Consider the following 13199-nt stretch of genomic DNA (forward strand, 5'->3'; position numbering starts at 1 on the left):
GCGTTGAAATAGATGAAAACAGAATATTGTTACAGTCAGATGTCCTTTAGCAAGACAGTAAGGCCTCTTGACTTTAAACGACTCCGCTAAGGCATTTGCCTTCAATGTAAATACTGAGCGAGGGAGCCCACAAAATATTTGAAGAGAAACACAAGACTACTGTGCTTGAAATGATCCAAAACTTGCTAGCATGGCTGCCATTACATGCTTATCTATCACTCTGTCACCCTGGGCTACGCACACTGGGTTTTATTAGGACAGTTTTGGTTGAGAAGACGCAACCAAAACTCCTGCATGGCTTGGTGAGGAAGGCAAGAAGCAGATCTGCGTATCACCTGAGCACCCAACCCCCCACCCCCCCACCCCCTGTCTCCCGCTCACTGCTGTCTCACCCTCTCTCCTGCTGTCTCTNCCCCCTCGTCTCCTCCGAGCTCCTCCGCATTAGCAGTCAGCTCCACTCCTAGACGTACTTTGTTTTTCAACCGTGGTGGAGACTGAGCGAGGGAGGGAGCGAGATACAGAAGAGAGAGAGACGAGAGGGAGAGAGGGAGAGAGCGCGCAATGCAAGCGATACAGAGAGAGAGAGAGAGGGAGAGAGAGCATCATTTACACAGTCATCCACGCCGAGCGGACCCTGCAGCTCGCCCTCCCTCCCTCCTCTTCCCTCAGCCACTGCTCACGATGCCAAACATTTTATGTGTTATTTAGTCATGCCTGACTTTATCGAATTTGAAAAACATGCCAGTCACGGGTACCCCCCCTCCCCCTCCAACCTCCCCCTTACCTCCCCCCTCCACATCCTCCTCACCCTCACCCAAACGCCAGCATCATCCTCATCTCCCTCTCCTCCTCTTCTCTCTCTTGATTCAGACTCTACCATCCAGGTCTGACCTCAAGAGCCTCTCGAGCCACTGTCTTTGGGGACATTTCACTTCTAAATGAAGTTTTATTCCCAGGCTTCTCTCCCCCACTCCCCCACCCCTATCCGCCTCCTCCTCCTCCGCACACACACACCTCCTCCTGACCACCCACCCACCCACCCTGGGGGAAGGGGAGAGAGAGAGCATAATTCTAGCCAACAGAGTGTTGACTCTAAGATGGATTATTTCTGCTTGAAATCAGAGGCCATGTGCTGCTGGATAATATGGCTGTCCCGATTTTTTTTCTTTTTCCAGCAGTGTTCTAATGATGGAGATTTGATGGGCAGCAAAATGTAGAGGAACAGAGAGACTTGTTCCACTAGGCGAGGAACGAGGAAATCCCAACATGCTCGCCTTCGTAATCCCAAAGTCGGGATTTATGGTTGTTTTGTTTTTGCTGTTATTTAACAGTCTGGTGTAGCTCGGCGAGCAGACCGGTTCACTAACGCTTAGTGGGATTAGAGGGTTGATTCCAAGGTGAACCTATGATGCAAAAAAAGAAAACAAAACAAAGACAAATCAAGTACACTCATGCAGGGCTGCCCCTTAAAAGACGAAGATTCGAATCAGACTGAGAATCTTCAAGTCGAGCAGTCGATTTTTTTGTGTGTGTTTTTTGTCAGTGTGCAGTGTACTTCTGGGGATGTTTCAGTCTCCAGATTTAGGCTGCAGAGTGAGTGCTACTCGCGTTCACACTGCTCTCTGGTACAGGCAGCTGCAGACCCAAACCCAGGGTGGGTATGAGTGAGACTGAGGAAGAGAGGCTTTGTCCAGCCAAGATCTGGGATATATCGTTATCTTCTGCTTTCTACTTAAAAGTGCTGAATTTAACCCCACAGCATCTTAATATGACACAGCCTCTGGCTTTGTTTGATATTTATTGTTGGCCAAAAATAAAATGTGGCATATGTCCGATCCATCATTAGCATAGTTAGCACACATCAGCTCAGAGGACCAACTTCACTTGTTTACTATACTGTGTGAACGTCACTGTCACAATGAACATCCCATCGTACCCTGTTTAAACTCAAACTCTATAAGGAAAAAAAGGAACAAATAGTTCAATATTTGTATTGAATTTCCAAATCCAATTCAGCTGACATGAGTCGGACACAGTCCTATACTCATGGTGTTTTAAGGGTTGCAAACAGTGTTACACAACCTTTTTACCTGACGTACCCCTACGACCCCATCAGATGAGCTCAAGTACCCCGTCATCACTTCTTGATCCAACAATGTACATTTGAACTTTTTTAAACTGGATGTTACTGAAGATTTTTAATTACATAAAAACAGATATTGTTACAATAATCTTTTTTCATTCAAGACATAGTGACCCTGAAATGGCTTGAGGTTTCAATGTGCGTTCAGACCTAGAGTTCGCTTGCTTTGGTCTGAATCAGGGACAGATTTTACTACAGAGTTGCATAATTGCCTAGAGTTGGTTCGTGTTCTCACGGCAGCATTTACAAGCGGACCAGGTAAAATGCCTTGTGTGAGAAAGCTCCTCTTGATTGGTCAGAATTTCCATGTGGGGAAAAATCCAGGAAGTAAAGCAAACGTTGAAGAAGAGTACACTTGCAAGATAAATGTGACACTTTCTAATGTCACAATGGAGGGACAACTACGCAGGTTGATTTTAGCGCTGCTCATCGTGGACTATATTGCTGTCATTGTTCATTTTAGTCAAACCATACAGTTTGAAAACTAGAAGACAATGTTTTGATGCATTGGATGTACTGAATGTGCATATTAAGGCAGTACAGGAGGAGGTGCACATTAATAATCCTCCAGGACTGTAACATGCTCATGTTTAACCCAAACAATGTGTCATGTGACTGCAGTTGGTTCAGATCCAGGTCGAAACACCTTCTCACCACAAACAAACCGCATCAGAGTTCATTTGTAACCGGACCAAGACCATCTCTTCAAGAAGGTCTCGGTCTGGTTGTTTTGGTGCACACCCGAGTGTCATTGCTGTGTTCACACCCGCGCAAACGAACCGCACTTAGGGGGCAAATTAGCTTGAGTAACTATTCAATACACTCGCAGTTGCAGGTGTAAAGATGTCAGAACTGACTCAGGTTGGTGACTCAGTCAGCTCATCATTGCTGGTAGTTTATTGGTTATTGTTACAATACAGAAGATCAGGCTCAATAAATATTCTCATCCTTCTGAACGCAAATACATGGATGTTTTTTTTTTTAGTCATTGTCATTTGTTCAAATTAGCCAAGCTTCTCCACAATCTTTCCTTGTACCCCCGGTAACTGCAAACTGCTCCCGTGGGTACAAGTACCCCTGGTTGGGAATCACTGATTTAGGCAGTGTTCAGACCGACATTAGCCCTGCATAAAAAACTCAGCCCCCTCATTCATTTTAATGAGGCCATTCTGATGACACAGCAGGATGCCAGTGCAGAAGCAACAAAAAATAAATAAATAAAATGCAGGATCGTCCAGTAAAAAAGTTGAACCTGGCCTAAATTTGCCAGAATGAAATGTGGCAACATCCGGGAAGGTGCTGAGTTGGCAGCACATTACCGGTAGATTACTTTGTAACGTTAACAGCGTTGTTTTACTGCTTATCATGTGACAAAAACAAAACAAAAAGAGGGCCACCATGATAAGTTTGCAGAGTTACATAATCCTGCCCATAGTATTACAAACAGCTGATCAGTGTTTTGGCATTTGATAAGCCTTCAAACTCATGGATCAGTTTTTAAACAGATTGTATTTTATTGTGTCATTGGTACCTGAAGTAGCACGTCCTACCTGTCCTCACCAGCTCAGTTAAATTTCTTTAATGTCCACTGAAACATCTGTGTGATAAGTGTAGCTCATAGTTGTCTTTATATACAAGAGACATTGGTGTACTGTAAACATCATCTGTATTTTGCTGAGGTGTCTTGTAGTCTCAGTAGAGATAGTCAAGATGGCATGATTTTTAAGTGAAATTCAAAAACTCTGATGGGATGTAGTTATTTAAAAGAGGAGACATTAAAAGTTTGCACCCAAATGTTATTGTAGCACCAAATAGTTGCTGGTTCAGACGCCCTGTGCATTTGAGCGAACGAGCAGCACTTTGCCCTTCAGTAACTATTGGCCCTGCCCTTGAGCAAGTCGAGTTGCTCAAGTGGAACTGCCCGGTGATGTTTGGTTGAAGCCTGTGGTTGCAGCGCAGCTCTCAGGCATGTATGTGTGCAGCAGTGTGAAGCAGGGCGGTGCTGAAAATGAGTATCTGTGTTCAGCAGAAACCCTATAGCTTGAAAAATAAAGGCTAAAAAAAACCAGGCTCTTTAAGGAGGAATGTGCTGCTAAGATGTGGGGTTAGAGATGGTACGGGCTGCTCTGCAGATCGGGTCTGCACAGCTGCTCAACAAGTAACGGAAAAAAACAGCAATATTGAGCTCTGCAGTTTGCATTTTTTGTCCCAAGTGAAAGCTGTTTGACGCAGCTGCTCACTGTCGGTGCCGTGCAGAGTCCCTGATCTACATATTAAGTTGTGCATTGAAGACTGTCTCGCTTTATATTCTGAGTCAATCCTGTGCACATTAACATCTAATTTTTCATTTTCGCCTCACATTGTTTTCAAGTGCTGAAATAAAGCTGTGCCCACACTGCAAAATATCCATCTTAATTATTGAGTCTAATTGGACTTTTCTTTAGCGCAGAAACGATCAGTTAATTATTGATCAGTCTGTGAACAGAATAATGTTAATAAACTTTATAACAATATCTTCTTTCTTTAAAATCTTCCATAATAGCAAAACACCCCTAGGTTTATGTTAATTTCATTCAGTCAGTCATTCATTCATTCATTTTCTGTAACTTACATTCAGGGCTCGCACTCACATTCACACCTATGGCCAATTTAGAGTCGCGAATTAACCTGCATGTCTTTGGACTGTGGGAGGAAACCGGAGTACCCGGAGAAAACCCACGCTGACACAGGGAGAACATGCAAACTCCGCACGGAAGGGCTCCCCCACCCTGGGTGTGAACCCCCTCAGGAACCCTCTTGCTGTGAGGCGACAATGCTAACCACTGCACCAACATGCCGCTTCAATTATATATAATCGTCATTGGCTCTACAAAGGGTTAACTCCCTCCGTTGATTTTTTTTCTCATTAAATTAGGACTTTATCATCGTATTACTGCGACTAGCCCAAAACTATCCCCTAACCCGCTTGGATTTTTGTTCTCCTCAAGATAAATAAAGACATTTCCACCACCTTAATGTGTCTCCAAATGTTACAACTACACCCATGCCCTTTGCAGCAGTACGTGTCTTTAAAAAAGTGACACTATAATCTCTGTTTTAGAAGAAGGTGAAAAAATCTTTTGGGGTTTTCCACATGGAAATTTGGGAGATTGGTGTCATGGTATATATTGAAGTTAATAGAGCCAAAGCATCTCCAGTTGATTTTTGTCAATATGATACAACTCTGACAATCGAAGAAGCTCTAATAACCGGACTCGCTGCACTCTGGCCTGGTGGATAGAAGACGTGTAGCAGGATTTCAGGTTCTTAGTGGGATTTTCATTGACGCTGCAGAAAGTAGAGAAGCTCTGAGACAAAAGAGCCCCTGAGCTGTAAAGCTGAAGTTTAGGAGCAATGCTGTTTCTGTTAAAATGTTTTGTTTAAGATGGTTTCAGAAGCCGTGATGAGGAACCTGTGTGAAGTTTCATATAAAAGTAGGCTATTAACCAGATATACTGTTAATATTTTTATAATCGGAAGTTTAAAGCTTAGAAGGAAAGGCATTTTAGGACATGATTTCATACTTTAAAATACACCCAAGTATTCAGGAATCTGTATCTTGCATGCCATCACAGTGCATCCATAATGTAATGGGAAATGTAAGCCTCTCTCTCTCAGTATCATCCATTCTTCTCCTTGAAGCCAGCTAACACAGAGGAGATAGAAACCAGACGAAGCCTGAGGGCTATAAAACACTGAAGACACTTCTTTCTCCCTCCCTGACTCCTCCTCCTCCAGTTTTCATCATGCAGCCTGTTCATTGTCTCTTTAGGCTTCTGCAAAAAAAAAAAAAAAAGTTTGCACCGCCGAAGTTGTCCATCTTAATAATTCAGTTTAACACTAAACTTAGTCATGGAATCATATCATTCTGAAAAATATGTGAAAATACTTTCATGTGCCGTCTCACTCTTATGAGGAATATTCAAAAGTGAGAGTTATATGAAGTGTCACATCTTGGAGGGAATGGATTGAGAAGCCCAAATTCACAATATTGTCAGTTGTTTCAAGGGAGGCTTTAATCTTCAGATGGGTTAGAAAGAGTTGAATTTACCTCACTGCACTGGAAGATTTATTTGACACTTGTTTCGGGAGAAAATCAGACTCAATCTAAGAATAAAGGATTTGGGTATTTCTTGGAGGTTTCCTGAAGGCTGCCCGCTGAATCGATAGGTTCCAGGACAATCCAATAGTTTGTGTGAATCTATAATGTGCCTGTTGCATCGGGAATTCATAAATTCACCACAATCAGCTGGGCGGCAGCTGCTCCATAGTTTATATTTAGCAGCCAGTTCATTCAGATTTCTCATGATTACAGCGGCACTGCTAAAAAATATTGTAAATGATTTGTGTGGGTTTATTGTTATGCACTTATTGTTTAGTCCCATTAGGAGGCCTTTCAGCTGTTAATGAGACTGGATAAGGGAAGAATATGAATGAACGCATGCTCCTAAAAAACTGACATTGGCAGTATTACAAGCAACCAGCTGTAATGAGTACAGAGGTTAAAGGCAAATCAATAGAGAGCAGACTTAACAATCCTTCCTGTGTTTCCCAGAATGATTTTGTGTGATAGAAAAGGGGTCGGAGAGGGAGAGCAGAACATCTTTGCTCTCAAATATTTAATCAATTTCATTCATTTGAACATCTGATCAGTTTCTGCCTCCAAGGAGCTTCTGACAGCCAATAAAATATTTATCTTGATTAATGAATCTACAGCAGATGTCCTTATCAAGCAGTTTCTTTGCTATTATGATTTTCTTAGCACATAAACAAACATCACTATTTTCATTTTGGATCATGTTCTCTTTAATTTTCCATTTTATTTTAATATCTTGAATTCTATCTGATATATTTGTTCATATCTTTGTTGAATGTCCAGCATGATATCTAGTACATGTTATCTGTGCTATATTATTGTTTCATAAATACAGTGACATAGTTTTTGCATCATTAACACTAAAAACACACTCACTGTTATTAGTAGCACTTGTAACAGTTATAGTGGCATTTGTAGGTGTATTAATGGACAGTTACTGATTTAAATCATATGACTGACTGATTTATTGTCTATTTTTAGACAATATTTAACATTTGAGGAGTTTAGCTTCTTTTATTTAAGACCCAGTGAAATTAAAAATACATTTTCCCAGTTATAATTCAGTGTCCCTGTGTTAATTGTTCATTTATCTCTTTTTATATGCCCAGTAATAGTATCAAAGTACCTTTAGATCAAAACCCCTGTCTTCTCTATTTCTGTTAAACGGCTTGAAGTGTTTGATGACTCATCCTGCACTCAGAGGTGTTTACAAAAGTCATCCAATTAAATGAGATTTTGGGCAACTAGTTAGCCACAATGGTGATATAAAAACACACTTCATCATGTGTGGGTTGTAGTAATATGGAGAGTGATTGGAAGAGATGTGTGTTTGGATCAAGCAGTAACCTTTGGGGCTGAAAAATGAAGCCAATGCAGAGGTTCCAAAAACTGCAGTTCTTTGAACAGCCACATGAGGCTGGCTCCAAAAACCACTCAGTCCTCATAGGCACCCATGTTAGGGTTAGGCTGGTACAAAACACCGGTTTTGGTCTGTATAGCTAATTTCCCCATTCCTGACAGCTGGCTCCAAAAAAAACAAAAACAAGACGGCGCCGACTGTATATATAATAGATGCCACGTTAGCTACATCTATTATATATACAGTCTCTGGTTTGGGCAAAACCTTTGTTCTCTTTCCAAAACAATGTGGCTGAGGTCTAACTCATTCATCTCTTCATCGTCCTGCTCCTTTCACTAACAACAGGAAGCATGTGGAGCCAACAGCTTGTTCAGCAGCGGACTCTTGCTTTAGCTCCGTAGAGTGCTAAACCCTAAGCCCACCCATTTTTTAGCGGCCAAATCTAATGTGAAGGATCTGATTTAAATCTCTTGTAACTGTACACAGCTCAAATGTTGTGTTTCACTTAGAAATATGTCACAGTACAGGAACTAAAGACGCTGATAACTTCTGTTTTACTGGAACCTTAATTAAAAATAAATATTTTGTAGAAATACGTTTCTCAAATTAAAGGAATTGTTTGACATTATATATTTTTTCCTACCTCCCCTGTTAGAGTTTAAAGTGAAGATTCCTAGCACTCACATAAGAGTGGTATCAGTTTTCTTATCTAACTCTCAAGAAAGAAAAGGTCGAACTACTGCTTTAAGGTTTGGGGAAAAAAAGTATTGTTTTGATATTGCCACCCAAAGAATTTCAAACAATACAGTGCTTTCGTCATATGTGTGTGTTTTTTAATGAATAGTGCCAATGCTTTATGAACATCTCCTCATATGCAATTAGCTCACTCTCTCTTCTTTAGGCAGACAGAGTCAGGGACAAGTAAAGATTGTGAATTAAACTCTTCCTGGTAAGGGTGTTCCGATCATCGGCCGTCGATCATAATTGGAGGATATTCGTTCAAAAAAGTTTGATGTAAAGTAGCTTCATGGGTCTGGTGGTTCTGACAAACTGTAGCTCACACTGAGCATTGACTCTTACCATCATGGTTTACTGCTAACCTGATGTTGGCCTCACCTGCCTGTCCCAAGTGCAGACACACCGCCTTTGTGTCTCCTAAATCCCCACACACACACACCACACACTGATCTCTTCTGTTGAGGCTGTGATACACTCTGCTGTTTTCCGACAGTGTTCACATTTAGCTTTGTGTTGTCCTGTATTGTGCCCACACGACCGACATGGCATCTTTACACATACTGGCTCTTTCCTCTCTACGTTTCTAAAGCATTTGAATTGTTTTGTCTCTGCGACTGGAAACACAGGGTTGTTCAGGGGAGACCGGGGGCAACTGTGACAAATTTTGTTTTTGTTGTCGTTACTCAAAAACCTCTTGAACTATTTGGATACATATTTTTTATGTAAGTAGCTCGTATCTGTGTTCAACTTGTTAACAGTCCTAAGTTGATTTTACAAGCACTGTTAATTACAAAACTGATTGAAACACTAGATGTCAATGTCAGATGCAGGGGCAATTAGAACATCATATGGGGTATGGGAAGCATTTTAATACACCTAAATTGACATCTGCAACTGCGAGTAAATATGTGTCTAAAGCTCTTCTCACATCAGCAGATGTGCTATATATCTTACACTGGCGCAAAATAAAAGTCAGGCACTTCAGCACTCCTGCTGGACAAAAATCCTAGGGGAATCACATCAATACCAAGCTCTAAATCAAAATAGTAACAGCAGCAGTCTGTAGTTTTATACAGAATATAATAGCAGCATTTACATAAGTAGCAGTGGTGGCCTTTGAAATTGTGTAATAACTACTTAAGTAGTAATGGCAGTAGGCCTACTACAAGTAGCAGCATCATTATAGTATATTACTGTGGTGGTGGCAGTATGTAATTATGTCGTCTTCTTCTCTATCACTCTACATTAGTCTACATTTATTTACATATTTTTCACTATATGTTTGTACTTTGTCTTGTATGTGGTTCTGCACCTGTTGTTGTGTCTTGTTATTTGCACCTTTTGTTCATTCGTTCATTCTTTTGTTTTGCAGCAGAAACATTTTCATTCCTCCATGTACTGCACTGAAAATAGATGGATGACAATAAAGTCTCTATTATCTTATCTAATCTCTGAGCCCGCTGTCTCCCTCCAGATCATTCCACATTTGCTCTCCATCTATATTTAGCAGCCCTGTCCTCTCTTCTGTCTCTCCGCAGCGATCGGCCGGACGTTGATACCCCGTTACTTCAGCACGGTGTTTGAGGGTGGGGTCACCGAGCTCCACTACATCCTCAAACACTCCAAGGAGTCCTTCCACAACTCCTGCATCACCCTGGACTGTGATCAGTGCACCATGGTCACCCAGCACGGGAAGCCAATGTTTACAAAGGTAACACCTGACCCCTGAGCTTCTCCCACCATGAATAATTGATCACAAGCTGTGATAATAGAGCAGGCCGAGGTGTTTAACTGGTTAAAGATCAAATCCATTTGACACTCTTTGATTCTTTTTTTTTTTTTCCCTTCCCTGTTTCATTTTGTCCCAGTGTTTTCAAGTCATACGTGGTCGAGAGATCTTTCTTTTATATGCTGCATGAATAACAAAATTATACATTAACTGCTAAGTTTGCATACGTTTAAATGTTTACCCCTGATTTCTGAAGGACAATTCAGATAACTTTACAGATCTTTTACCTAAAGAAAAGTAGCACCTATAAGCAAAAATTGTACAAAATTGTCAGCATCAAAATATATTTTAAGTCCCACAAGTAAAGTAATTATTACACTGAAAGGCCCATTTCAGAATAATAAATATTATATTATTGGCTTGTATTTAATAATGCATTAATGTGTTCATCACTTTAATGTTGAAGCTGCTAAAGGTGGAGCTAATTTTAATTACTTTTATTTTTAACTTTTATTAACAGATAATAATGTATTAGCTGATTTATATTTTGTCTTAAAAAATCTAAGTATGCAATGTTGATAGAGTTATTAAATAAAAGTAGTGGAGTAAAAAGTACAGTAGTACATCTGAGATGTAGTGGAGTAGAATAAAGTAGTGTAAAATGAAAATACTCCAGTGAAGTACCTCAGAAATCTACTGAAGTACAGTACTTGAATAAAAGTTTGTAGTTACATTTCACTGCTGTTAGAAAGTACCTTAAAACTAAATAAACCTTTTCAGTCAGTAAATTATGTGTACTTTATCATACTATCAGTTCATTTCGACCCCATTCGTGGTGTTTATAACATAACACAGTGTGTGATGTGAGGTTTTGAATTTGTGACAGGGTGTGTGTTAAGCTGCTCTTTGGAGAACTAAAACCTCAATAAACTATCAACAAATTAGGACTTCATGCAGTATATTATGTCTTAAACGATGGGTTCACAATTTTCTAAGTCTGTCTAAAAACAGTGGCCCGTTATTAACAGCTGTGAACGTTTCTCCCGCTCATACTGCCCGTTAAGAGAACTCCTTCCTAACGCGCTTCCAATCTAACCCTTGGATTCCATCAGGCACGGCTGGGGGCATTCTGTCTCTGACGAGACGGCCAGAGCTGATCGCGGCCACTCTAGACAATGCTTGTGATTCCACCAGACGCACTGCAGAAGTCCCAGAAGTGTCCCAGAAGCAGCTCTCCGCTCTGCTCCACTAAAAATACGCGTCTAGTCTATTTTTGACAGAGTGTCGACGCAGCTGCACAGAGCAAATCAAGACGGGCAGGAAGTGAGACGGCTACAGCCGGTCAATTTTCAGAATAAAGACCCTTTAAATATAAATATAAATGGGGAAAAATAACGGGGAGTAGTGTATTTATTACAACTAAAACATAGCCGCAAATGTTTGATCCATGTCGTTCATAACCGGACTTTTAATGGTATTAACTTTGTCTTTGGCTACAGCACAACAAAGTAGGAAATAACAAGAATAAATACAATTTAACCAGACAAAAAAAGAACCATTTAACCATGTCGTCTACTTAACTTACTTGTAGTGAAAGCACAAGGAAAATTCCTCCAACAAAACTGAGTCTCAGCGCCTGGTGGAATCCAGGCGTGAGAGATAGGGGAAAATATCTCCATCCTACAGTCACTTTACATCGTAAGGGCACAAGGAAAATATCTCTTCAGAGCCAGTATGGATGGACAGTGAGGATGATTACAGCAACTTGAGAAATTGTGAACCTATTCTTCAAGATTACATCTCACAAAAAAGCCTAACTGCAATCATACTGAATGTTACTGCATGTTGAATTCAAGCTTTAAAATACCTAAGCTGAAAAAATGCACCCTACCCGTATTTCCCTGTGACCAAATATATGCACCAGAGTTCAGCATTAATGCAGGGAAAAGTCAAACATAGTCATATTTACCCTCTTTACTTATCAGCAGTTGGCCCTCTCCCAGACCCCCAAAAATCCACTGGCATTTCTCATGTTAAAGATGTCGGCAGATTGTTAAGCCCTCAGGTACTCCAAAGGCAAAGCTGAAGGGACATGAATAAGATCTTTGAAGAGTATGGTTTGGTTTGCAGTATGAGTGAAGTGCAGACAGAAGCTGGGGAAACACAAATTGCGCAGGTGAGATAATCCAAACCTGACACCAAGGTCTACTGAAAGCACTAAAGCTGAGCTCATCTGCTTTTGTCTTTGGGGAGAGAATCCCCCTGTGAGCTGGAGTGAATATCTGCTTCACCACAGTCTGATCCAGATGGCTAGCTGACTCTTAGTGTTCTTCTGCTGACTGTCTAAATGAATCTGAGGCCAGATACCTTGTCAGCGCCGAGCAGCCGAGCTAAAGGGATTCCATGTTCCCTGTACCATGAACCCTGAGCTGCAGCACCAGACCGGATTGTTCTGACATTAAACAGCTATGTGCCCTCTTGTTTTCAGGACTTGACAGTATGCACTCATTCTTGTGTGTGCGTGGAGTGCAGAGTCTGAAATTAACTTTTTGACTGACCTGCCAAGGGCTGTGAGACTAAAAAGTGAATTAAAAAAGCATCGCAGCAAAAGAAATCTCCATTTTAGCAAGTAATTTTGTCTCTTATTGAGATTTAAAATCATATTTTCTGCAGAGATATTAGCTTATTTTACTAGTTTACAGTACAAATAAACCAGATTCAAGTTATCAGCTGTCATATTTATTGGCACTAACGCAGCAAATTGACTTTTCCCCTCTTGTTTTTAAATGTTGAATCATTTTTTGAGCCAATTTTTCATAACAGTGAAATAAAATAAGGATGAAATTGAACTGTTTTCACCTTTCTGACAGATTTTTGTTGTTAGCTTTAAAGCTGAATTGGGATCTTGTTTAAGTAACTTGCAGTTTACACTAAAGCTCGAACAATATTAGATTTTTTTGGGCAGATGTCAATGTTGATATTTGACAGCTTAAAAATGTCTGATAACGACATATCGACTGATAATCTTTTTTTTTTTTTCACATAAATGCATACTGTAACCTAAACAAATGGTATTTTGGAACCATTTTGTGCA

At 40.6% G+C, this 13199-nt stretch overlaps 1 protein-coding gene across 5 annotated transcripts in view; it reads left to right on the plus strand.

The window, feature by feature from the left end:
* ldb2a (LIM domain binding 2a) overlaps nucleotides 1-13199 on the plus strand; it is a 130091-nt gene that overhangs the window by 71092 nt on the left and 45800 nt on the right. For all 5 annotated transcript variants that reach the window (XM_050042862.1, XM_050042863.1, XM_050042859.1 and 2 more), the window contains exon 3: nucleotides 9915-10087. In XM_050042862.1, the coding sequence (XP_049898819.1) occupies nucleotides 9915-10087 (173 nt within the window). The remainder of the gene's footprint in view (nucleotides 1-9914; nucleotides 10088-13199) is intronic.

Source organism: Epinephelus moara, chromosome 4 (genome assembly GCF_006386435.1).
Source record: "Epinephelus moara isolate mb chromosome 4, YSFRI_EMoa_1.0, whole genome shotgun sequence".
Classification (NCBI taxonomy): Eukaryota; Metazoa; Chordata; class Actinopteri; order Perciformes; family Serranidae; genus Epinephelus; species Epinephelus moara.